A 25,358-nucleotide genomic window follows, 5' to 3' on the forward strand; every position below is an offset into this window, starting at 1 on the left:
TAACCCAACAATAGAAGTTCTCACAACTCAGCCCATTTCGTGTTCCATTTCTTATTCATGGGCTCATTCTCTTTGACCCTTATGTGGGCCTGGTGGTTTGGAAAGGGCTGTCCTCAGTTCTGTTTATGGATAAATCCTCAATCAGAACCCGAGAACTTGAGATGCCTGCAGATCCTTGGGGAGATGGATTTAATTTAATATGTGACCTAAACCCCCATGGTGTTCCCATTCAAGAGGGAAAAAGCTTGGAAATCCATTAATTAGAGAACCACTAAAGTTGAAGTTAGGACAAAAGGCAAGATAAATCAAGTGATAGTTTGGGGTCAGCTTGTCTAGATTGTAGGGAGGAAGAGGGAGGGGAAGAATTCTGCAATTTTGTAGAACAGAATGTGTTGGAGGAGTGGGTTGATTAGGATTTTAATGCACAGTATCAAAGCACCCTTGGTTAGTGAGAAGAGACCGGCTTTCTCCAATTACATTGTCTCTGTCACTACAGTTCATACACAAACACCACTTAAAGGAAATTAACCCTTTGGTATCAATCCACCATCTAGAAACTTGGAAGGGCTTGTTCATATTTCTTTGTTACAAGGTCAGAGCCACAGATTATAGTTACACAGGGTATATGGCAAAGAACAGGTCATTCAGCCTAACTAGATCATAAGACGTAGGAGCCCGAAGTGGGCATTCGGCCCATCAAGTCTGCTCCGCTACTCAATGAGATCATGGCTGATCTGATAATCTTCAACTCCACTTTCCTGCCTTTTCCCCATAACCCTTGATCCCCTTACTGATTAAAAATCTGTCTATCTCAACCTTGAATATACTTAATGACCCAGCCTCTACAGCCCTCTGCAGTAAATAATTCCACAGATTCACCAGCCTCTGAGAGAAGAAATTCCTCCTCATCTCTGCTTTAAATGGGCGACCCCTTACTCTGAGATTATGCCCTCTGGTCCTAGCTTCTCCCAGAAGGGGAAACAGCCTCTCAGCATCCACCCTGTCGAGCCCCCTAAGGATGTGTTTCAATAAGGCCGCATCTCATTCTTCTAAACTCCATTGAGTACAGGCCCAACCTACTCAACTTCTCCTCATAAGAAAATCCCTCCGTACCCTGGATCAACCTAGTGAGCCTCCTCTGGACTGCCTCCAATGTCAGTATATCTTTCCTTAGATAAGGGGACCAAAACTGTTCACAGTATTTTAGGTGTGGTCTAACTAGTGCCTTGTATAGTTTTAGCAAGACTTCTATATTTTTATACTCCATTCCCTTTGAAATGAAGGCCAACATTCTATATGCCTTACCTATTACCTGCTGAACTTGTATGCTAGCTTTTTGTGATCCGTGCAGGAGGACCTCCAAATCCCTCTATGCTGCAGCTTTCTGCAGTTTTTCTCCATTTAAATAATATTCAGCTCCTCTATTCTTCCTGCCAAAGTGCATATCTGTACACTTTCCCACATTATATTCTGTTTGCCAAGCTTTTGCCCACTCACTTAACTTGTCTATATCCCTGTGTAGACTCTTTGTGTCATCCTCGCCACTTTCCTTTCCACCTATGTTTGTGTCATCCGCAAACTTGGTGATAGTACATTCATTTCCCTCATGCAAGTCATTAATATATATTGTAAATAATTGAGGCCCCAGCACTGATCCCTGTGGCACTCCACTAGTTACAGGTTGTCATTCTGAAACCCTCCCCCCTTATCCCAACTCTCTGTCTTCTATTAGTTAGCCAATCCTCTATCCATGCTAATATACTACCCCCAACACCATGGGCTCTTATCTTTTTAAGTAGCCTTATGTGCGGTGTCTTATCGAACGCCTTTTGGAAATCCAAATATATTACATCGAGTGGTTCCCCTTTATCCTGCTCATTACCTCCTCAAAGAATTCTAAAGAATTTGTCAGGCATGACTTCCCCTTCATGAAGCCATGCTGACTCTGCTTAATTATATTATGCATTTCTAAATGCTCTGCTATTACATTCTTTATAACAGACTCTGACATTTTCCCAATGACGGATGTTAAGCTAACTGGCCTATAGTTACCTGTTTTTTGTCTCCCTCTCTTTTTGAATAAGGGCGTTACATTAGTAGTTTTCCAATCCTCTAGGACTTGTCCAGAATCTAAGGATCCTTGGAAGATTATCACCAGTGCATCCACTATCTCTGTAGCTACTTCCTTTAATATCCTAAGATGCAACCCATCAGGCCCAGGGGACTTATGGGCCTTTAGCCCCATCAGTTTCCCTAATGCTTTTTCTCCAGTGGTAGTTATTACATTTATTTCTGTCAGTGTTTATGCTCCAAGTGAGCCTCCTCCCATCTTTCCTTATCTAAATCTACCTTCATAACCATTTATTACCTCCTTCCACATATGCTGGTCTAGCTTCCCTTTAAATGCATCTATAATGTTCACTTCAATTACTCTCTGTGGTACCGAGTTCCACCTTTTCACCGTTCTTTGGGTAAAGAAGATTCTTCTGAATTTCCTATTGGAAGTTGAAAGTGTATTGTAAAAATTATTACCCAGAATTTAAAATCCTGGTTAGTTTAGTTATTCAGCAATGCAGTGCAGCACCAATATTTATATTGCACCATATCACACTGAAGGACTTCACACAATCAATTACCTATGGAATTGTAAAGATTGTACATTTAGGCACATATGACAGCCATTCTTCACTAATTGAATGTGCAATGTTGGATAGTGTTAGTAAGAGGAAGACTATCCTGCTCTTCAGATTGTGCTGGTGCTTTAGTGCCCATCTGAGTCAGTGTCAGCTTAGGTTGTAAACTGAAACCTAGCTGTAGCTCCCAACCACTTCTCTTGAACCTTCGACTGTTATCGTTCTGTCAGATTGTTGTTTTGCATGAATCACAACTTTCTGCAGTTCAGCATGGGGCGAATGAGCCTGTAGTCTTTAGCCATTCAACCTGAACCAGTCCATTCGCAAACTTGAGATTCTCTTTAACTCTGAGCTTAACACAGACTATCCATCACCTAGACCACTTTTTGTCCAAAACTCTGCCCCACTTTCCTGTCCTGCTTATCCTTCACCCCCATCTGCACTGATCTATGTTCACTACTTGTCACCCATAGCATCACTTTTAAAATCCATGTTCTCTTTTTTTTTTCCTTGGCCTCATCACACTCTGCAGTCTTTATCAGATCTAGGCCCCCTTGGAAATGCTCCATTTCTGATTGCAGCCATCTGTACGCTTGTGTCCCCACACTCCCCATTGGTGACAGAGCTTCCAATCACCTTGGCCCAGTTCTCTGAAGGCCCCTCCCTAGATTCCTCTCCTTCTTCCACCTTATTAAAAACTTAGCTTTTCAGCTTTGGGTCATCCTCCTAATCTGTGGTATGGCATCTTGTTTCCTTTTCGCCTGCTTGTGAAGTACTTTGTGGTGTTTATGTTAAAGGTGCTCAACAAAGGTTTGGTTGAAAGCCCTCAGGAGAGCCGAGAGCAATACCAACTAGGCCAAGCTAAATATATCAAGTTAGAAGTCAGATTACTTGGGGAAGCAAATCAGCAGAGGCATTAGTGGAGTACAGACAGTGCAGGGTGGAGCTTAAGAAAGCAATTAGGAGAGCAAAGAGGGGATATGAGAAAGCTCTGGCTGGTAAAAGTAGGGAAAATCCCAAGATATTCTATAAGTATATCAATGGGAAGAGGATAACCAGGGAAAGAGTAGGGCCAATAAGGGACCAAGAGTGCAATCTATGGGCGGAGCAGAGGACATTCCTAGAGTGTTAATGAAGATGAAGGTATCGAACTCGGGGAGAGAGACTGTGAGGTTCTTAAGCAAATTGATATAGGAAGTGACAAGGTATTGGAGGTGTTGGCAGGCTTAAAAGTGGACAAATCTCCAGGTCCGGATGATTTGTGTCCCAGACTGCTGAGGGAGGCAAGGGAGGAGATCGCAGGGGCTCTGACTCAAATTTTTAATTTCTCTCTGGCCACGGGGGAGGTACCAGAGGACTGGAGAACAGCTAATGTGGTTCTGCTATTTAAGAAGGGCTGTAGAGATAAGCCAGGGAACTACAGTCCAGTGAGTCTCACGTCAGTGGTAGAGAAACTATTGGAGAAATTCCTGAAGGAGAGTATCTGTCTCCACTTGGAGAGGCAAGGTTTGATCAGGGATAGTCAGCTAGGCTTTGTCAAAGGGAGGTCATGCTTAACAAATTTGATTGAATTTTTTGAGGAAGTGACCAGGTGTGTAGATGAGGGTAGTGCAGTTGATGTAGTTTATATGGATTTCAGCAAAACCTTTGACAAGGTCCCACATGGGAGACTTATAAAGAAGGCAAAGAAACATGGGATACAGGGTAATTTGTTAAGGTGGATTCAAAATTGGCTTAGTTGTCGGAGGCAGAGGGTGATGACAGAAAAATGCTTTAGTGACTGGGAGCCAGTGTCCAGTGGCGTACCACAGGGATCTGTGCTCGGTCCCCTATTATTTGTCATTTATATAAACGACATAGATGACTATGTGGGGGGTAGGATTAGTAAGTTTATGGATGGCACAAAGATTGACCGGGTGGTTAACAGTGAGATTGAGTGTCTTGGGATACAGGAAGATATAGACGGGATGGTCAAATGGGCAGATAAGTGGCAGATGGAATGTAACCCTGAAAATTGTGAGGTGATACACTTTGGAAGGAGTAATTTGACAAGGAAGTATTCAATGAACGGCATGGCACTAGGAAGTTCTGAGGAACAAAGGGACCTTGGCATGTGTGTCCATAGATCTCTGAAGGCAGAGGGGCATGTTAGTAGGGTGGTGAAAAAGACACATGGACACTTGCCTTTATTAATCAAGGCATAGATTACAAAAGTAGGGAGGTCATGTTGGAGTTGTATAGAACCTTGATGAGGCCACAGCTGGAGTACTGTGTGCAGTTCTGGTCGCCACATTATAGGAAGGATGTGATTGCACTGGAGGTGGTGCAGAGGAGATTCACCAGGATGTTGCCTGGGATGAAACATTTAAGTTATGAAGAGAGGTTGGATAGACTTGGGTTGTTTTTGTTGGAGCAGAGAAGACTGAGGGGCGACCTGATCGAGGTGTACAAGATTATGAGGGGCATGGACAGGGTGGATAGGGAGCAGCTGTTCCCCTTAGTTAAAGGGTCAGTCACAAGGGGACATAAGTTCAAGGTGAGGGGCAGAAGGTTTAGGGGGAATGTGAGGAAAAACCTTTTTACCCAGGAGGTGGTGACGGACTGGAATGCACTGCCTGGGAGGGTGGTGGAGGCGGGTTGCCTCACACCCTTTAAAAAGTACCTGGATGAGCACTTGGCACGTCATAACATTCAAGGCTATGGGCCAAGTGTTGGTAAATGGGATTAGGTAGGTAGGTCAGGTGTTTCTCATGTGTTGGTGCAGACTCGATGGGCCGAAAGGCCTCTTCTGCACTGTGATTCTGTGATACTGCCAGTGTAGCAATAAGACATACAAACTAAAATGCCCCAGTTTGGCTTCCTGGTCTGTTCTGAGTCAACGACTGGCTCCCAGTTGTCAGTGTCAATGTCCACCATCTTCATATCTCGCTTGCAGGTGTCCTTGTAGCAGAGGAATAGATAGCCAGTGGCCAGTTCACCGTACAGAAGGTCTTTAGGTATACAGCTGACATCTATCCGATGAATGTGGCAGAGCCAATGCAGACAGCGTTGGCTTAGCAATGAGTGTATACTGTTAGAATTGGTACACTCCAGGATCTCTGAGTTGGTGACCTTGTCCTGCTGAGGATATGTCTAATACGTCAGAGAGGGAAACTGTTCAGTCTTTTCTCCTGCCCAGCATAGAGTCTACTCACTCAAATCACTTTGTAATTAATGAGCGTGGACCACTTGGCTTCAATAGCACGTTCCATCACAGTGACTTTAGCCTTAAGCCAGTAAGCATTTCTTCGCTCTTGCTTTCCTATGTTGAGAGTGCAGTTTTGTAGATGGTGTCTTGAAATATGTTCCATTTTGCTTCTGCACCCTCTGTTGGAATGCTGGAGAACGTCTGTTCAATCAAGTCGAGGAGCTGCTGATTTTTCTGGGTAGGCAGTATGGCTGATGTTGAGACGAGGACGGCATTTCTGCCATGAATGAAAACTTCAGGGGTTGTGTCCTAATCCTGGTGCACACCCAGGAGTGATCTATATCACGATCATTGCTGTGGTAGCTGCGTGTGTTGAGAATTCTGTTCAGAGAGTCACGTCTGGCGAAGATCAGATCCAGTTGATGCTAATGCCCTGACCTTGGATGTCTCCGGGACACCTTAAGACATGGTTTGTTCTGAAAGAAGGTGTTAATTACACAAAGCTTGTGGTAGCTGTAAAGCTTAAGTAGTCTCTGTCTTTCTCATTTATCTTTCCTAGGCCATGATGTCTGAGGCAGGAAGGGCAGGCCTCTTTTGTGTTCAACACTTCAACACTTTTGTGTTGAAATCCTCCAGTAGGTAAAGACTTAGGGATTCTGCTGAAAGCACTGTCAAGCTCCTCACAGAACTCATCTTTCGACCCTGTAATGAGAGCAGCATTGGAGAATAGATGCTCGTTAGGTTAACTGGCCCTGTTTGAGTTGAGAGGCGGATGGAGAAAGTGTTTCAAACCATTTGTGGCGGTTTCAATCATCGAGATTAGCAAGCTCAGCAATGAAACTGGTGTGTCCAGGGCAAAATGTATGGAGACCTGCGCTGCCCAAATGTCCCCTTCTCGACCTCCCTGGTTAAGTCCAAAGGGATGTAAAGCACTACATTTGGCACCGGCTTGGTTGCAGGAGTTGCTGGAAGGATGACATATTTAGACATCAGTCTGCCTTCGTGCTCCACTCCAGATTTTTATTTGCGGTTTACTCCCTTAGCTTTCAACCTCCTGAGGTATCCACAAGCCAGTGGAGCTATTCACCCGTAGCTGGGAGTTTGGTTCATAAGTGCCAGGACATGTCCACATGCTGGTGGGCCTGCACACTGCATGTCTGGGGGCCAAACCTCCTCTGAGTTCCTCTGAAGCTTTAGCCTGGGGCTGCGAAGGGTCCAGTTTCTGTGTGTCGCCACAAGGAGGCACAGCTGAGGACTTATCGATGGAGAGGCTGTGTATTGATAGGGAGAGACTTACACTTTTTTGCATTGCTGTGAGCCAGTGGTGTAGGCTGAAAAAGGGAAGGAAACTAGCACAGAAAAGTGGAAAGCATACCTAACTCTCGCTGTGTGGTGCCATCTACATGTTTCTGCAAAGCAGAAGTCCCAATACCTGACAGAAGGTTGATTTCCATGCACCATTGGAAAAGACTTGCATTTATATACCGCTTTTCATGACCACCTGATGTCTCAAAGTGCTTCATAGCCAATGAGGTGCTTTTGAAACGTGATCGCACTTGTAATGTAGAATAAAGTGGCAGCCAATTTGCACATAGCAATCTCCCACAAACAGCAGTGCGATAATGACCAAGAAATCTGTTGTGATATTGATTGAGGGATAAATATTGGCAAAATACTGGGGATAATTTCTTTGCTCTTCAAAATAGTGCCATGGGATCTTTCACATCCACCTGAGTAGGCAGATGGGACCTTGGTTTAATGTCTTAACCAAAAGATGATACCTCAGCGCAATGCTCCCTCAGTACTAAAATGTAGTGTCTGCCTTGATTTTTGAGCAGACTGCAAAGATAACTAGACGCTTGGAAAATAATGATATGATCGGGTAGAGTCAACATGAATTTAAGAAAGGGAAATCATTTTTGGCAAACCTGTTGGAGTTTTTTGAGGATGTTACCTGTTGCATAGATAAAGGAGAACCAGTGGATGTGTTGCGCTTAGATTTTCAGAAGGCTTTTGATAAGGTTCCACATAGGTTAATAAACAAAATTAGAGCACATGGGATTTGGGGTAATATACTGGTATGATTTGAGAACTGGTTAACAGACAGAAAACAGAGTAAGGATAAGTGGGTAATTGTCGGGATGGCAGACTGTTACTGGTGGGGTACTGCAATGATCAGTGCTAGGGCCACAGCTGTTCACAATCTATATAAATGATTTGCACGTGGGGACCAAATGCTTATGAGAAAACTAGGTGGGAATGCAAGCTGTGAGGAGGATGCAAGAAAGCTTCAAGGCAATTTGGACAGGTTAAGTGAACGGGAAAGGACATGTCAGATGGAATATAATGTGAATTAGTGTGAAGTTATCCACTTCGACAGAAAAAAACAGAAAAGCAGATTATTTCTTAAGCGGTGAGGTGTTGGGAAGTGTTGATGTCCAAAGGGACCTGGGGGTCCTTGTTCATGAGTCACTAAAAGCTAGCATGCAAATGTAGCAAGCAATTAGGAAGGCAAATGGTATTTTGACCTTCATCGCAAGGAAATTTTGAATACAGGAGTAAAGGTGGCTTGCTTCAATAGTATAGAGCCCTGGTGAGACAGCACCTGGAGTATTGTGTACACTTTTGGTGCCCTTATTTAAGGAAGGATATACTTGCCATAGAGGGAGTGCAACGGAAGTTCACTAGACTAATCCCTGGGATAACAGGATTGTTTTATGAGGAGAGATTGAGGAAACTAAGCCTGTATTCTCTAACGTTTCGAAGAGTGAAAGGTGATCTCATTGAAACTTACAAAATTTTCACAGGGTGTGACAGGGTAGGTGTCGATAGAATGTTTCCTCTGACTGGTGAGTCTAGAACTAGAGGGCACAGTCTCAGAATAAGGGGTAGGCCATTTAGAACTGAGATGAGGAGGAATTTCTTCACTCAGAGGGTGATGAATCTTTGGAATTTTCTACCCAAGAGGGCTGTGGAGGTTCAATCATTGAGCATGTTCCAGACAGAAATCAATAGATTTCTGGATACTAATGATGTCAAGGAATATGGGAATAGCGCAGGAAAGTGGCATTGAGGCACATGATCAGCCATGATCTAACTGAATGGCATTGCAGGCCCAATGGGCTGAATGGCCTACTATAATCCTATATCCCTACAACAGGAGCTGGGCTATCAGGGAGATATGGTGCCTCGTGCAGTAGGAACTGGGAAACGGGGAGGGGGGTGGGGGGGGAGAAGAAATATTGAGCAAAATTTCAACTCATCCAAAATCCACCCACTTCCACAGTTAAAATTGGGACATGCTTTTGTTACCTCCAGACTTGAGACCTTCAATGGTCTCATGGTTAACGTTCCATCTTGGATCCTCCCTAAATTTGAGGTCATTCCAAAATTCTGTTTCCCATATCTTAATTTGCATCCAAGTCCTGCATACTCATCACTCCTGTGCTCATTGACCTACATTTGCTCCCTGTCAGTCAACATCTTGATTTTAAATTTCTTATCCTAGTGTTCAATTTTCTCCATGGAGTCGGTCCTTCTGATCTCTAATTTCAACTAGTCTTACAATTCTCCAATACTATGCATTCCTCCAATTCCAGCCTCTTGGGCATCCCTGATTTCCTTCCCCTCACCATTGGTGGCTCTGCCTTCAGCTACACAGGCCTTTAGCTCTGGAAGTCCCTCCCGAAGACAGTCCATCTTCTCCTTTAAGACATTCTTTTAAAACCTACCTCCTGTCCGAATGTCTGCTTTGACTCAATGTCAGTGTTGGTCTTATTATACTCCTGTGAAGTACCTTAGGATATTTACTATGTTAAAGGCACTATATAAATGAAAGTTGATATAGGAGCTGGGCCGGGGGAAATCTGGCCCTTATCTCATAGGAGCTGGGCCGAGGATGAGCTTGTTTCTGTTCTCTTTGCAGGCGACAAGGATGTCTTCATCTGCATGCCAACAGGAGCAGGGAAATCTCTCTGTTACCAGTTACCAGCTGTACTTGCTGAGGGTGTCACCATTGTGATCTCCCCATTGATCGCTCTTATTCAGGTGAGTTTAATACTGGATGTTTTCCACCTTGTACTGCGTGGCAATGAATCATTACAGGATCGGGGCCAGTTCAGTGTGAACCACAGTAATCTGACACAGTAGCCTGACTCGACCCTACTGGCCCTGAAATGTTGTTCCCTTCCCAAAAGTCCCTAAATTATTGCATTATCGTAAAACCACTGTAGATTCAAATGTCTAGGAAAGGTACCCTGCACGGTGTACAGTGTTTAATACCTTTGAGGGGGAGGTGGCGGTGTGGAGGGGTGGAGTGGGATTTTCCTGCAGGATTTCCCCGTGGGGGAATTGCAAACCAAAATAACCAGATTTACTGAGTGACCCCCAAATGAAGATTTCACTTTTTGTAGCTTTTACTTTAACATGAACCAGAACCAACGCAAATTAAGCATGAATTAACAGGCAAAAGATACTTCAAATAAAAAGGTAGATTTCACTTTAAATAATTGATTCAACATAAATGCATCTTGACAACGACAAGCGCTTGCAGCCACCCAGTTCCAGTACGCTGCTGTTTCTTCACGCAGGGTAGGTCAGGAACCTGATCCGACAGCAGCTTTCACCTTCGGGTTTCCTGAATATGATTATAATCAGCAAGGCACACTTTGACGAACCCTCTCTCCTCCGGGTGATCAACTCTGAGGAAATAAAATCAGAGACACTTCGCCAGAGTCTGGGGGAGGTGGTGGGGCATGCAGGCCGAGACCCAGCGGATCGGGGCTGTTGCTGCCATTGGAGTCAGAGGGTGAAGATAGAAGGATGCTTTAGTGACTGGAAGCCAATGTCTGGTGGCGTACCACAGGGATCTGTGCTGGGTCCCCTATTATTGGTCATTTATATAAAATGACATAGATGACCATGTCGGGGGTAGGATTAGTAAGTTTGCAGATGACACAAAGATGGTGGTTAACCGCGTGGTTAACAGTGAGGTTGAGTGTCTTGGGCTACAGGAAGGTATGGACGGGATGGTCAAATGGGCAGATAAGTGGCAGATGGAATTTAACCCTGAAAGGTGTGAGGTGATACACTTTGGAAGGAGTAATTTGACAAGGAAGTATTCAATGAACGGCATGGCACTAGGAAGTTCTGAGGAACAAAGGGACCTTGGCGTGTGTGTCCATAGATCTCTGAAGGCGGAGGGGCACGTTAGTGGGGTGGTGAAAAAGGCATATGGAACACTTGACTTTATCAATTGAGGCATAGATTACAAAAGTAGGGAGGTCATGTTGGAGTTGTCTAGAACCCTGGTGAGGCCACAGCTGGAGTACTGTGTGCAGTTCTGGTCGCCACATTATAGGAAGGATGTGATTGCGTGTGTGGAGGTGGTGCAGAGGAGATTCACCAGGATGTTGCCTGGGATGAAACGATTAATTTATGAAGAGAGGTTGGATAGACTTGGGTTGTTTTCGTTGGAGCAGAGAAGACTGAGGGGCGACCTGATTGAGGTGTACAAGATTATGAGGGGCAGGGACAAGGTGGATAGGGAGCAGCTGTTCCCCTTAGTTGAAGGGTCAGTCACGAGGGAGCATAAGTTCAAGGTGAGAGGCAGGGGGTTTAGGGGGAATGTGAGGAAAAACTTTTTTACCCAGAGGTGGTAACGGTCTGGAGTGCACTGCCTGGGAGGGTGGTGGAGGCGGGTTGCCTCACATCCTTTAAAAAGTATCTGGATGAGCACTTGGCACATCATAACATTCAAGGCTGTAGGCCAAATGCTTGTAAATGGGATTAGGTAGGTATGTCAGGTGTTTCTCACGTGTTGGTGCAGACTCGATGGGCCGAAGGGCCTCTTCTCCACTGAGATTCTGTGATTCTGAGTGTGAAAAGGTGAGTGTGTGTATCCAACTCACTCCCAGTTCTGGGTGCTCACACTCACTCACTCTCTCACACTGCAAGATGGTGTGTGGGGTTGAAAGTGAATGAGAACCCTGAGACTGGGAGTGAGTCAGACACACACCCTCCCCTCCCTCTCAACACACACACACACTCAACCCTAACACACACACACACAAACACACTCACCCCTCTCTCACACACACACACACACACACACGCACACACACCCCTTCACATGCGCTCACAGACACGTGCACATTCTCTCTCTCTCACTCACACTCACTGCCCAAGCACACACAAGCCCCCCCCACACACACATGCACCCCCACACACACGCCCCCCCCACGCGCACGCCCCCCCACGCGCACGCCCCCCCCCACGCGCACGCCCCCCCCACGCGCACGCCCCCCCCCCACGCGCACGCCCCCCCCATGCGCACGCACGCCCCCCCACACACATGCACACCCCCCTCAGCCCCACACACAAGCCACCCTCTCTCTCACACACACACATCACACTTTCACCCCTCACACACACACACACACACTCTCACCTTTCACACAGCTCACATACTCATCCCACAAACACGTACACATTCACCCCATTTGCTCACTCATCCCCCTCGCTCACCCACACAAACACGCAATCCTCTCTCTCTCTCTCTCACACAGACTTGCTCATCTCACACACACTCCCCCCTCACACTCATCCCTGACACACGCACACACAAATGCTCTCTCACGTACACACCTCATACACATACACACACCCCTCACACAGAGCTCACCCCTCACGTGCGCCCGCCGCCTTCCCACGTGCTCGCGCCCCAAGCAGTCTCCCAGTCACTGCCTGAGAAATACAGGACAAAAAGCATCCTGGGGAGGACAAAACGTAAAATTACAGAACAGTCCCTTAAAACATGGGACAGTTGGTTACCTTGTCATTCCCTCGGGTCACAACAGTCCGGATGGTGCAGTTTTCCAGAGTTCCTTTTCAACCGATCAACCGACCAACCAATAACAGTCTGGTTCATGGTTTGTCCACTTCTGGGAAATACCCAGTTGTTTAGCATCTCTGAGCTATTCACACAGTTTTCCAGGTTTTAGAACTTTATAGCCAGTTCGCAGAGTATCTCCAAGAGCTCTTGTCTCCTTTCCTGCCAAACAGAAAAAACTATCTGCTTCCTGAGAATGATTTGTTTCTTCTCTCAAAAATTCTCTGTGATACTCTTTCTGTCTCTGCCTGCTTTCTTTTTGTATCTGCACCTGTCTTCATCCTCCACCTTCTCTGTTTGTAGCTCTCCTTTGTGCCTGCAGCTCTCCTTCATTTGCTAGATACATGGCTTTCATATGTGAACTTCCTTCGTGTTGGTACTGTTTCCAGGTCAAGGTTGCCAGGTTACATGGACAAGCACTTAATATGCAAGGAAATCACAATTGAAACAAACTCTTAAAAGTCCTTTTCAAACATTCTTAAAAACAATTAAAAATTCACATGTTTTAAAGAAATATTCTTCTGAGTCAAAGGTTGTCACAAGGGCGTGTACAGTGTTTAATGTCCATGGGATTACCCTGCAGGGTGTACAATAGTGTTTAGTGTCTGTGGAGTGTTGGGGATTATCCTGCAGGATGTACAGTGTTTAATGTCTCCAGAGGGGGGATTATCCTACAGGGTATATAGTGTTTAATGTCTGCAGAGGGGGGAGGTTGCCCTGCAGTGTGTATCATGTTTAATATCTGGGGGGATTATCCTGCAGGGTGACTTTTTAATGTTGTGGGTTGACCTGCAGTGTGTATCATGTTTAACATCTGGGGAAATAATTCTGCAAGGTGGGGTTGCCCTGTAGTGTGTATCATGTTTAGCATCTGGGGGAATTATCCTGCGGGGTGATTGTTTAATGTCGGGTCCAGACGGTGCTTAATATCTGGAAGTATCCTGCAGGGTGTATTGTGTTTAATCTCCTTGCGTCTGTGATGTGGTTTTAATATCTTTCCCTTCCATAGGACCAGATCGAGCACATGCGTGTACTGAATATCCGAGCATGCTCCCTGAATTCCAAGCTGTCCCTAGAGGAGCGGAAAGTGGTCCTATCTGACTTGAACTGTGGGAAGCCCAGCATCAAACTGCTCTACATCACCCCGGAGATGGCAGCTTCCAACACCATGCTTCCCGTCATTGACTCCCTGCTGGCTCGACATCTCCTCTCGTACCTGGTTATCGACGAGGCACATTGTGTGTCGCAGTGGGGGCATGACTTTCGACCCGATTACCTCAAACTGGGGTCTTTACGCAGCAAGGCTTCTGGTATCACCTGCGTGGCTCTGACTGCTACGGCCCCTCAGCAAGTACAGGATGATATTGTGGCTGCTCTTCAGCTAAAGCAGCCCATCACAGTCTTCAAGAGTCCTTGCTTCAGAGCTAATCTGTTCTACGATGTTCTCTTCAAAGAGATCCTGAATCAACCCTATGTCAATCTGAAGGCATTCTGTGAGAAGGCTCTGGGACAGAAGGACTCTGCAGGGGTTTGTAGGCGCTTTCATTGTGTTTACTCATTCTTTAACATGCAGATTTTTGCTTAGTGTGCTGTTCCACTGGCTTTGCCCAGCCCAAGCAACCTTCTTCGCATGTGAGATTAAGCAGCATGTGTTGAAGGGCTGTCCATTTGTGCAGCAATTACAAGTAAAGAAACTAAAGATGTGTTTAGGGAAGGTGTAAATGAGATAAGCCAAATCATCCCCAATAACTGCTGTTCAAAAACTTTTATTATCTAAAATTGTTGAATGCAGAAAGTTGTAGATGGCTCCTTTATTTGTCCCATTACTGTCTCCTTTTATCTTGCACCATCACCCCTTTTGTTATTTAACCTCTCCTAACTTCCACCCTATCACGGACCTTTCCTTTTGTTCTTGCCCCATCACCTCTGAAATAAAGACAGAAACACTGGAAATACTCAGCAGGTCTGGCAGCATCTGTGGAGAGAGAAACAAAGTTAAAGTTTCAGGTCTGTGACCTTTCATCAGAACTGGGAAAAGTTAGAAGTGTAATAGGTTTTAAGCGGGAGAAATTAGAAGGTTGGGGGGAAAAAAAAGAGACTAAAAGACTAAAACAGAATTACCTGGAAAAACTCAGCAAGTCTGGCAGCATCGGCGGAGAAGAAATCAGTCAACGTTTCGAGCCTCCATGGCCCTTCGGCAGAACTGCAGCATAGTTTCAACAAGGGAGAAATATAAACTGGTTTAAGGTGGGTGGGGGGCGGGGGGGAAAGAGACACATTGAGGGTGTGGTGTGAGCAGATAATCAAAAGATGTCAGAGACAAAAGGGTCAAAGAGGTGTTGAAGGTGGTGGTCTTTGTCTGAGAAAAGTGCTAATTAAGAATGGAAAACAGGATATTCAAAGTACAGCTCTAGTGGCCCCAACAATCCCCATCCACCACTACTCTCCTCCGTCTGGCTGAACTTGTTCTCACACTGAACAATTTCTCCTTTAACTCCTCTCACTTCCTCCAAATAAAAGGTGTGGCTATGGGTACCCGCATGGGCCCCAGCTATGCCTGTCTCTTTATGGGGTATGTGGAACATTCCTTGTTCCAGTCCTACTCCGGCCCCCTCCCACAACTCTTTCTCCGGTACATCGATGATTACTTCGGTGCTGCTTCATGCTCTCGTCGGGACCTGGAAAAATTTATTAATTTTGCTTCCAATCTCCACCCCTCCATCATCTTCACATGGTCCATCTCTGACACTTCTCTTCCCTTCCTTGACCTCTCTGTCCCAATTTCTGATGATAGACTGTCCACCAATATCCATTACAAGCCTACCGACTCCCACAGCTACCTCGACTACAGCTCCTCACACCCCGCTTCCTGTAAAGACTCCATCCCATTCTCTCAGTTCCTTCGCCTCCGTCGCATCTGTTCTGATGACGCTACCTTCAAAAACAGCTCCTCTGACATGTCCTCCTTCTTCCTTAACCGAGGTTTTCCATCCACGGTCGTTGACAGGGCCCTCAACCGTGTCCGGCCCATATCCCGCGCATCCTCCCTCACGCCTTCTCCTCCTTCCCAGAAACATGATAGGGTCCCCCTTGTCCTCACTTATCACCCCACCAGCCTCCGCATTCAAAGGATCATCCTCCGCCATTTCCGCCAACTCCAGCATGATGCCACCACCAAACACATCTTCCCTTCACCCCCCTTGACGGCATTCCGTAGGGATCGTTCCCTCCGGGACACCCTGGTCCACTCCTCCATCACCCCCTACTCCTCAACCCCCACTTATGGCACCTCCCCATGCCCACGCAGAAGATGCAACACCTGCCCCTTCACTTCCTCTCTCCTCACCGTCCAAGGGCCCAAACACTCCTTTCAAGTGAAGCAGCATTTCACTTGCATTTCCCCTAACTTAGTCTACTGCATTCGTTGCTCCCAATGCGGTCTCCTCTACATTGGAGAGACCAAACGCAAACTGGGCGACCGTTTTGCGGAACACCTGCGGTCTGTCCGCAAGAAAGACCCAAACCTCCCTGTCGCTTGCCATGTTAACACTCCACCCTGTTCTCTTGCCAACATGTCTGTCCTTGGCTTGCTGCATTGTTCCAGTGAAGCCCAACGCAAACTGGAGGAACAGCACCTCATCTTCCGACTAGGCACTTTACAGCCCTCTGGGCTGAATATTGAATTCAACAACTTTAGATCTTAAACTCCCCCTCCCCCCATCCCCACCCCGTTTCTTTTCCCCCCCCACCCGCTTTTTTTTCAATAATTTATATAGATTCTTCTTTCCCCACCTATTTCCATTATTTTTAAATCTAAAACTAAAACCTTTAGTCTTTCCACCCCACCCCCACTAGAGCTGTACTTTGAATATCCTGTTTTCCATTCTTAATTAGCACTTTTCTCAGACAAAGACCACCACCTTCAACACCCCTTTGACCCTTTTGTCTCTGACATCTTTTGATTATCTGCTCACACCACACCCTCAATGTGTCTCTTTCCCCCCCGCCCCCCACCCACCTTAAACCAGTTTATATTTCTCCCTTGTTGAAACTATGCTGCAGTTCTGCCGAAGGGCCATGGAGGCTCGAAACGTTGACTGATTTCTTCTCCGCCGATGCTGCCAGACTTGCTGAGTTTTTCCAGGTAATTCTGTTTTTGTTTTGTTTTGGATTTCCAGCATCCGCAGTAGCTTTTAGCTTTTTGTTTTTAGACTAAAAGACTAGTTGTGCAGGGCCAAGATAAGTCAAGATGCTCCCAAAAAGTTCAGAATAGGAGCAAGGTGGAGAATTAAAATTAAAATGATGGACGACATGCCCGTGGACTGAATAGAGAGGTTCCCTAAATGGTCTTCCCATTGTAGAGGAGACCACATGGTGAGCAGAAAATACAGTAGAATAAATTGAATGAAGTATACCTAAATTCCTCTTTCACCTGGGAGGAGTGTTTGGGGTCTTGGATAGTGAGAAAGGAGGAGGTAAAGGAATTGCATGGAAAAGTGCCATGGGAAGGGGAGGGGAGTTGGGGTTATGGAGGAGTGGACCAGGGTGCCATGAAGGGAGAAGTTTTTTTGGAATCCTGAAAGGGAAGGGCAGGAGAAGATGTGTTTCGTGGCATCACACTGGAAGTGATGGAAATGACAGAGGATGATCCGTTGAATACAGATCCTATTGGGGTGGAAGGTGGGGACAAGGAGAACCATATTGTGGTTCTGTGAGGGAGGGGAAGGGGTGAGACCAGAAGTGTGGGAAGTGGAACGGATATGGTGGAGGGTCGCGTTAACCACGATGGGAGGGTAATCCTCAGTAGGAGAAAGGAAGATATATCTGAAGTTCTAGTATTGAAGAATGCAATAGAGTTGGAGAAACCGGACAAATAGAAAAAAGTCCTTACAGGAAGCAGGGTGTGAGGAAGTGTAGTCGATGTAGCGGTTGTAGTCTCTGGCTTAAACAGAATATTGGTTGATAGCCTATCCCCAGAAATGGAGATGGAGAAGTCTAGGAAGGGAAGAGTCTGAGATGAACTGGGTGAAGGTGAGAGAAGTCGATAAAGTTTTCCAATTCAGGGGCAGAGCAGAAAGCTACACCAATACAGTCATCATTTTACCAAATAAAGAAGTGAGGGAGGAAGCCCAAGTAAGACTGGAACAAGGAATATTCCACAGTTCCCACAAAAAGGAAGGCATAGCAAGGACCCATGAAGATACCCAGAGCAACACCTTTTATTTGGAGGAAGTGAGTGGAGTTGAAGAAGCTGTTCAGTGTGCGAACAGGTTCATCCATGCAGAGGAGGGTGTTGGTGGATAAAGATTAGTTGGGGGGTCTCCATTTAAGGAAGAAGCACAGAGCCCTCAGACAGTTCCTGGTGGTGTAGAGAAATTGGACATCCATGGTAAAGAGATGGCTCGGATCAGGAAATTGGAAACTGTTAAGGTGATGGAGGACATCAGGAGAGTCACTCATATAGGTGGGAAGAGACTGGACAAATCATAGAATGGTTACAGCTCAGAAGGAAGCCATTCTGCCTGCCATGTCTGTACTGGCCCTCTGAAGTGCCACTCCTTGCCTTTTCCCTGTGGCTCTGTAAATTTTTCTTTTTCAAAAAAATGATCCAATTCTCTTTTAAAAACTTCAATTGACCCTGCCTCCACCACACTCAGGCAGTGCATTACAGATCCTAGCACTTGCTGCATGGAGAAGCTTTTCCTCGTGTTGCCATTGCTTCTTTTGCAAATTACCTTAAGTCTGTGCCCTCTGGTTCTTGATCTTTCCATCAATGGAAACAGTTTGTCCTTTCTACTCTGCCCAGACCCCTCATGATTTTGAACACCTCTATTAAATCTCCTCTCAACCTTCTCCAAGGAAAATAGTCCCAACTTCTCCAATGTTTCTACATAGCCGGAGTAGAAAGTGAAAATAGAGCTAGGAAAGGAAGAAATCAGTTCAGTGAGGTGGGAGCAGACTGAAACAATAAATCTATCAGGGCAGACCTGTATGTGGATCTTGGAAAGGAGGTAGAAGTAGGCTGTTCAGGTTTGGAGGCTGTGGAGGGAAGATATCCAGAGGAGATGAGATCAGTAACAGCCCTGGATACAATGCCTTGATGTTCAGTGGTGGGGTAATGGTCCAGGGGAGGTGGGGGAGAGTGTCAGAAAGTTGGCATTCAACCTCTGCTAGGTAGATGTCTGGCATACCAACAATGACAGCACCACCCTTGTCAGCTGTTAGGGTTGGATCTGAAAGAACAGAGTGCAGAAAGCTCAGAGGGGAACAGGTTAGAGTGAATGAGGGGAACAGAGAAGTTGAGACAGCCAATGTCATGCTGGCAGTGAAGAGATCAAGAGAGGATAAAAGGCCAGAGGGTGGGATCTAGGTGGAGGGAGAGTATTGAAGATGGGTAAAAGGGTCTGCTGTGTGGGGAGAAGACTTCTGGCCAATGAACTGAATGTAGAGGCAAAGATCATTGAAGTGAACTCAAAATTCATTGAGGTGGAGGCATAAGGAGCTGAAGTTGTGTCCTTTACTAAGGGCAGATCAGCTAGAGAGGGGGTGGTCAGAGAGTATTGTGAATACATAGCAAGAGGTAAGATTAGAAGAAGGGATGGGTTCAGAAGGAAGTGGGGAGTCCAGTACAAGGGGGAATTATAAAGTTAGAGCTAGGCTGCTTGGGGTGATGTCAGCAAATGCTTTTCCACGTAAAGGGTAATGGAAATATGGAACCCTATCCCCCCAAAAAAACTCTGAATGCTGGAGGTCAATTAGAGCTCCCAAGTCTGAGATAGATATTTGTTCGGTAAGAGTATCAAGGGATATGAAAAAAGGTGGACACATAAAGTTGATAGGCAAATATACACAATCTAGTTGATTGGTGGGATAGGCTCAAAAGGGCTGAATGGTCTATTTCTGTTTGTGTTTCTATGTTAATGTGCTCCAAAGTCAGTTTTAACAGAGCAGTTGAGTCACAGTAAATTGTTCTGTGAATGCAATTCTTCCCTTGCAGTTGTTTGATGGCTGTGGCATAGTTTACTGTCGGACCAGGGACTCGTGTCAAGAGGTGGCAGAGGAACTGACACAAAGAGGGTTGGAAGCCAAGGCTTATCATGCAGGTAAGAAGCACAGATGAAAGCACTATGGATGCTTTGTGTCAGGAGTCATGTTGAATGTATCAGATTAGGATTTCTACCTGTTGAGTGATTTTGGAGTGAATTTGTATATGTTACTGATGGGACACTGGGTTTATGAAAGATTAATTCCCAGAGTTGTAGCATATTCACTGACTTGACATTTTAATAAGTTGTTGACACTGAACAGTAGATGGTTGGTATTGTTGACGTGTGGCGTTCTATTTAAAGTGGTAACTTTGATTGGAAGCTCAGCGAGCAAATTTTGATGCACAAAGCTCAGATGGGTTAGAAGTCATTGGGTTATACCCCTCTCTGAAGATTTCATTCTAGGGTAGTCTAAAAGCTCCATCAAACACTTCAGGGCACATACAAGAGCAGCTATCACTCCTAATGTTTCTTGACCTTCCTGCAGTGTTTAACATGATTGACCACACCCACTTCCTCCAACAGCTCTGCAGTTGGCCTACAATGGCTTATCTTCCTGCTCCTGAATCGTTAGCTCTGGTGTCCTTCAAGGATCTATCCTCAGCCCCCTCTTATTTGTCATCTACCTGCTACCCTACAGCAACATCATCTGAAAATGCAGTTTCCACACAGATGCTTACGACACCAAGCTCTGCTTCACTACCACCTCATGTCCCTCTGCACTCTGAGTTGTCAGACTGTTTGTCTGGTATTCTGTATTGGATGGGCAGAAATGTCATCCAACTAAATACTGGAAAGACCAAAGCCATTGACTTTGACCCTCACCACAAATTCTCTTCCTTGACACCAACTCAGTCCTTCTCTCTGACAACTATCTGAGACTGAACCAGACAGTTCGCAATCTTGGTATCATCCCTAGATGAGCTTCTGACCGCATATTCCGTCACCACTAAGGTGCCCTATTTCCTCTGTAATGTCATCTGACCCACCCTGTCTCAGCTCATCTGCTACTCAAATCCTTTGTTATCCCCAGATGCAACTATTCTAGTGTGCTCCTCATTGAACCCTCAGTGAACTTGAGGCACCTAGATATCTGCTGTCCATTTCCTAACTTGCACCAAGTCTCAATCACTCATCACCCCTGTGCTTGCTGACCTACATTGGCTCCCGGTTAGTCAGCGGCTGAATTTTAAAATTCTCATTTTTGTTTCAAATCCCTCCTTGCCCTTGCAGACCCGATCTCTGTAATCTCCTCTGGCCCTACAACCCTGCAAGATCTCTGCACTCATCCAATCCTGGCCTCTTGAGCATCCCTGATTTTAATCATTGGAAACCATACTGTCAGCTGCCAAGGGCCTCCACTGTGAAATTTCCTCCCCAAACTTCTCTGTCTCTACCTCTCTTTTCTCCTTTAAGACACTCTTAAAAACCAAAACTTAAAACTCTCTGGTCATCTGCCTTAATATCTCTGTGGCAAATTTTGTTTGATAACACTCGTGAAGTGTCTTTGGTCATATTACTATGTTAAAGGTGCTATATAAATACAGGTTATTAGATACAGAGTAATGTTGCTCCACATTGTCCCAGCAAACACTCGGGCCTGGTATAGCATGGGTTAGATGCAGAGTAAAGTTCCCTTGACAGTCCCAGCAATATACATCAATCCTCAGTTCAGAAGAGTGCCCTGACTGCAACGTCTTTTGTTTCCTCTCTCACCCAGTCTGTGATTTCTCTAGAAGGATCTAGTAACTTATTTCATGTAAAAAGCTTGCATTATGTCTTCCAGTTATGGTGGTCCCACACCGTGTCCATGCTTCCTATTAGACTTACTCATGCCCCGTTCAAGTCTGCAGTGGTTTGGTTGACCATTTGGTGACAAAGTGGGGTTGCTTTTATTTTTCTTTTATTCATTGGGTGTTAATGGCATTGTCAGCATTTATTGCCCATCTCTACTTGTTCTTGATCTCTACTTGGCAGTAAGCCACCCTCTTGACAACTGAGACAGCAGTTAAGAGTCTACCAATGGGCCTGGAGTTACATATAGGCTAGACCAGGTAGCGACAGCAGATTTCCTTTGATGAAGAACATTAGTTAACCATATGGGTTTTTAATGAAAAACTAGTAGTTTCATGATTACCATTACTGATACCAGTTTTTAATTCTAGATTTATTTAATTAACGGAATATAATTTCCCCAGCTGCCATAGTAGGATTTGAACTCCTGTCTCCAGATTGTTAGTCCATGTTTCTGGATTAGTAGTCCAGTAACATCACCACTGTGCTGCTGTTTCTACTTCTGGCACTGTCCTGATTCATATAGAGGAAGACTACACTGAGGTTGGAACCTAACTGTTGAGGTTCAAAACCTAAAGACAGACCCAAGTTCATGGTGTGAGATGAGTTGTTTCTACTTTGACTGACCATGTAGACCTCTGATAGCATGATTTAGCCTCGATTTTATCTTGTTAATTAATAGGCTCAAGAATGTAATTTCAGTAACTTCAATACTTTATTAAGCAATATGAAATTTAACATCTGCTTATCATCTTCAATCAGAGTAAGCAAGCACATGATAGATGTCTAGATATTTAGAAGCAGACAACCTGTTGGCTTAACCTCAGACTTGGGCTCCAGTGTCCAAGCTGCCTGCAGGTCAGAAGGGTAATCTAATTTTTAAACTCAGTTGTAAAAATGTCACCTGACTGCTCCAGCTTGAAATAAAAGCAGCATCAGAGCCCCATCCTTATCCGTAATTCACAAAGTTGTGTTCATTACTGTTAAACTAAGCAAGACTTCCCTACTTTATACTCCAACTCCCTTTCAATAAAGACCAACATTCAATTTTTCTTCCTAATTACTTGCTATACCTGCCTGCTAACTTTGTGTTTCATGTTTGAAGACACCCAGATCCCTCTGTAATCCCTCTATTTAAATAATATTCTGCTTTTCTTTCTTCCTACCAAAGTAGGTTACCTCACATTTTCCTACATTGTAGTCATACTGCCAATTTTTTGCCCATTCACTCAACCTATCTATATCTCTTTGCAGACTCTTTGTGTCCTCCTCATGACTTACCTTCCTACTTATCCTTTATCATTAGTAAATTTGGCTACAATACACTCAGTCCCTTCACTCAGTTTTCCATTTGTTAGCCAATCCTCTATCCATACTAATATATTACCCCAACACCATGGGCTCTTAACTTGTGTCATAACTTTTTATGTGGCAATGCCTTTTGGAAATCAAAATGCACTACATCTAGTGGTCTCCCTTTATCCACCCTGTTAATTACATCCTCAAAGAACTCTAATGAATTTGTCAAACACAATTTCCCTTTCATAAAACCATATTGACTTTCCTAGATTGTATTATGATTTTCTAAGTGACCTGCTACTAATTTCTTAAGAATGGATTCTAGCATTTTCTCAGTGGCAGATGTTAAAAGTGTTTTGTTTGCGGTTTTCCAATCTTCTGGGATGTTTCCAGAATCTAGGGAATTTTTATTACAACTAATGCATCTATTATCTCTTGCCACTGCTTTTAAGACCCTAGGATGCAGGCCATCAGACCTAGGGGACCTATTAGCCTTTAGTCCAATAAGTTTGTTTAGTGCTTATTCTCTAGTGATAATATTGTTTTAAATTCCTCCCTCCATTTTTTCTCCTGATTCTCCATCATTATTGGGATGTTTTTAGTGTCTTCGACCATGAAGACAGATACAAAATATGAGTACAAAATATGTGTCTAAAGTCTCTGCCATTTCCTTATTTCCCATTATTAATTCCCCAGTCTTGTTGTTTTAGGCAACAACATTTACTTTAGCGACTCGCTTCCTTTTTATACACTTGTAGCTCTTCCTATCTGTTTTGATATTTCTTGTTCGTTTTCCCTGAAATCTATTTTGTCCCTGTTTATTATTATTTTTAGCTATCCTTTGCTGTTTTCTAACATTTTCCCAATCTTCTGGTCAACCACTAATCTTCGCAGCATTGTATGCTTTTTCTTTCAATTTGATACTATTCTTAACACCTTAGTTAGCCATGGATGGTTCATCCTTCTTGAAAAAATCATGATCTGGAATGAGCTGCCTGAAAGGGTGATGGAAATAGATTCAATTGTAACACTCAGAAGAAAATTGGATAAATACTGAAAAGGAAAGATTTGCAGGACAATGGGGAAAAAGCAGGGGAGAATGGGACTCATTAAATGCTTCTGCGAAAGAGCCGGCACAGGCATGATGGACAGAATGGTCTCTTTTTGTGTTGTATGATTCTCTGATTATATGAAGTAAAACTTGCATGTATAGCGTGCACAGTGCACATTCCAGTATAGAAAATTGATCCACCAATCTATGGAGATAAGGGAAGGCTCGCACAGTACTTCATGTTCTGGGAGCTGAACCTTGTGTGTACCTACAGGGCTAAAGAATTCAGAACGCACTGTGGTGCAGAAGGAGTGGATGGAGGGCAAGGTACCTGTGATCGTGGCAACCATCAGCTTTGGGATGGGTGTGGACAAGGCGAATGTCAGGTGAGTGTCAAAAAAACGGGATAGAGGAATGGGGAGGATAATGTGTCTGTCAGAAACACTCCTGAAGGGGAGGGTGTGTTCTTGTTGTAGTAGTGGGATTGTAATTGTCTTCTACCCAGGGTGCTTAGGCGAGGTGGGGGATATTTGTCATTACCAATTATTAGCTGTCCATGTGGAATGATTATTGGTTTACAAAAGATTATCCAGACTGTGTGTCATATAACAGGTGCAGCTTTGTGAGGTCAGATTTTGTTTTGCATGTTGTGAAATATGACTATTACACAGTCTGGATCCTGGGGAATGAGTGCCAGATGTGCACAGCCCATGCCATGTTTCCTGGCTGCAGGTATTGCTGGTCCATTGGCAGCTGGTGTTGCCAGCTGATTTGCAGCAGCTTACCAAATGCACATTGGTGCTGGTTACTGACAGTGCATGTGGTGGTGTTCTCAACTACCAGCTTTCTCTGAGAGTTACAATGCTGGTTGCCAGTTGTAAGTGCCAGGTAAGGCTGGTTACAGGCTGTCAATTTCCATTGAGTGGCCAGAGACTCATATAGCTCAAAAGGCAAGCATTTGGCCCATTATGCCTGTACTGGCTTTTTGAAAGTGCCATCTAATTAGTCTACTCCACAGTTTATTCCCCATAGCCCTGCAAGTTTTTTTCCTTTTCAAGTTTACATCCACATCAAATTTGAAAGTTATTATTGAATCTGCTTCCATCACCCTTTCAGGAAGTACATCCCAGATCATTACAACTCACTGCATAAAATAATATGTTGTCTCTGAATCTTAAATCCATATCCTCTGGCTATCGCCCCATTGAAGAGTAGAAGTAGTTTCTCTTTCCTTACTCCATCAAAAAAAGTCTGCCTTCATATACACTGCCTTTCACGATCTCCAAACATCCCAAAGAGCTTTATAACCAGTGAAGTATTTTGGAAGTGTAGTCGCTGTTGTAATGTAAAATCCTTCATAATTTTGAACACCTCTACCAAAACACCTCTTCGTCTCCTCTGCTCTAAGGAGAACAACCCCAGCTTCTCCATAATCAAAATCCCTCATCCTAGAATATCT

The 25,358-nt window shown here is 44.7% G+C and overlaps 1 protein-coding gene across 6 annotated transcripts in view; it reads left to right on the forward strand.

Annotated features, from left to right (window-relative positions):
• recql5 (RecQ helicase-like 5) overlaps positions 1-25,358 on the forward strand; it is a 106,487-nt gene that overhangs the window by 4,980 nt on the left and 76,149 nt on the right. For 5 of the 6 annotated variants that reach the window (XM_078570855.1, XM_078570849.1, XM_078570850.1 and 2 more), the window contains exons 2-5: positions 9,746-9,867; positions 13,719-14,237; positions 19,707-19,812; positions 24,174-24,285. In XM_078570855.1, coding sequence (XP_078426981.1) covers positions 9,746-9,867; positions 13,719-14,237; positions 19,707-19,812; positions 24,174-24,285 — 859 coding nt within the window. The remainder of the gene's footprint in view (positions 1-9,745; positions 9,868-13,718; positions 14,238-19,706; positions 19,813-24,173; positions 24,286-25,358) is intronic. The other variant, XM_078570854.1, reaches the window with a different exon arrangement.

The sequence above is a fragment of the Cetorhinus maximus genome, chromosome 24 (genome assembly GCF_964194155.1).
Source record: "Cetorhinus maximus chromosome 24, sCetMax3.hap1.1, whole genome shotgun sequence".
NCBI classification, from domain to species: Eukaryota; Metazoa; Chordata; class Chondrichthyes; order Lamniformes; family Cetorhinidae; genus Cetorhinus; species Cetorhinus maximus.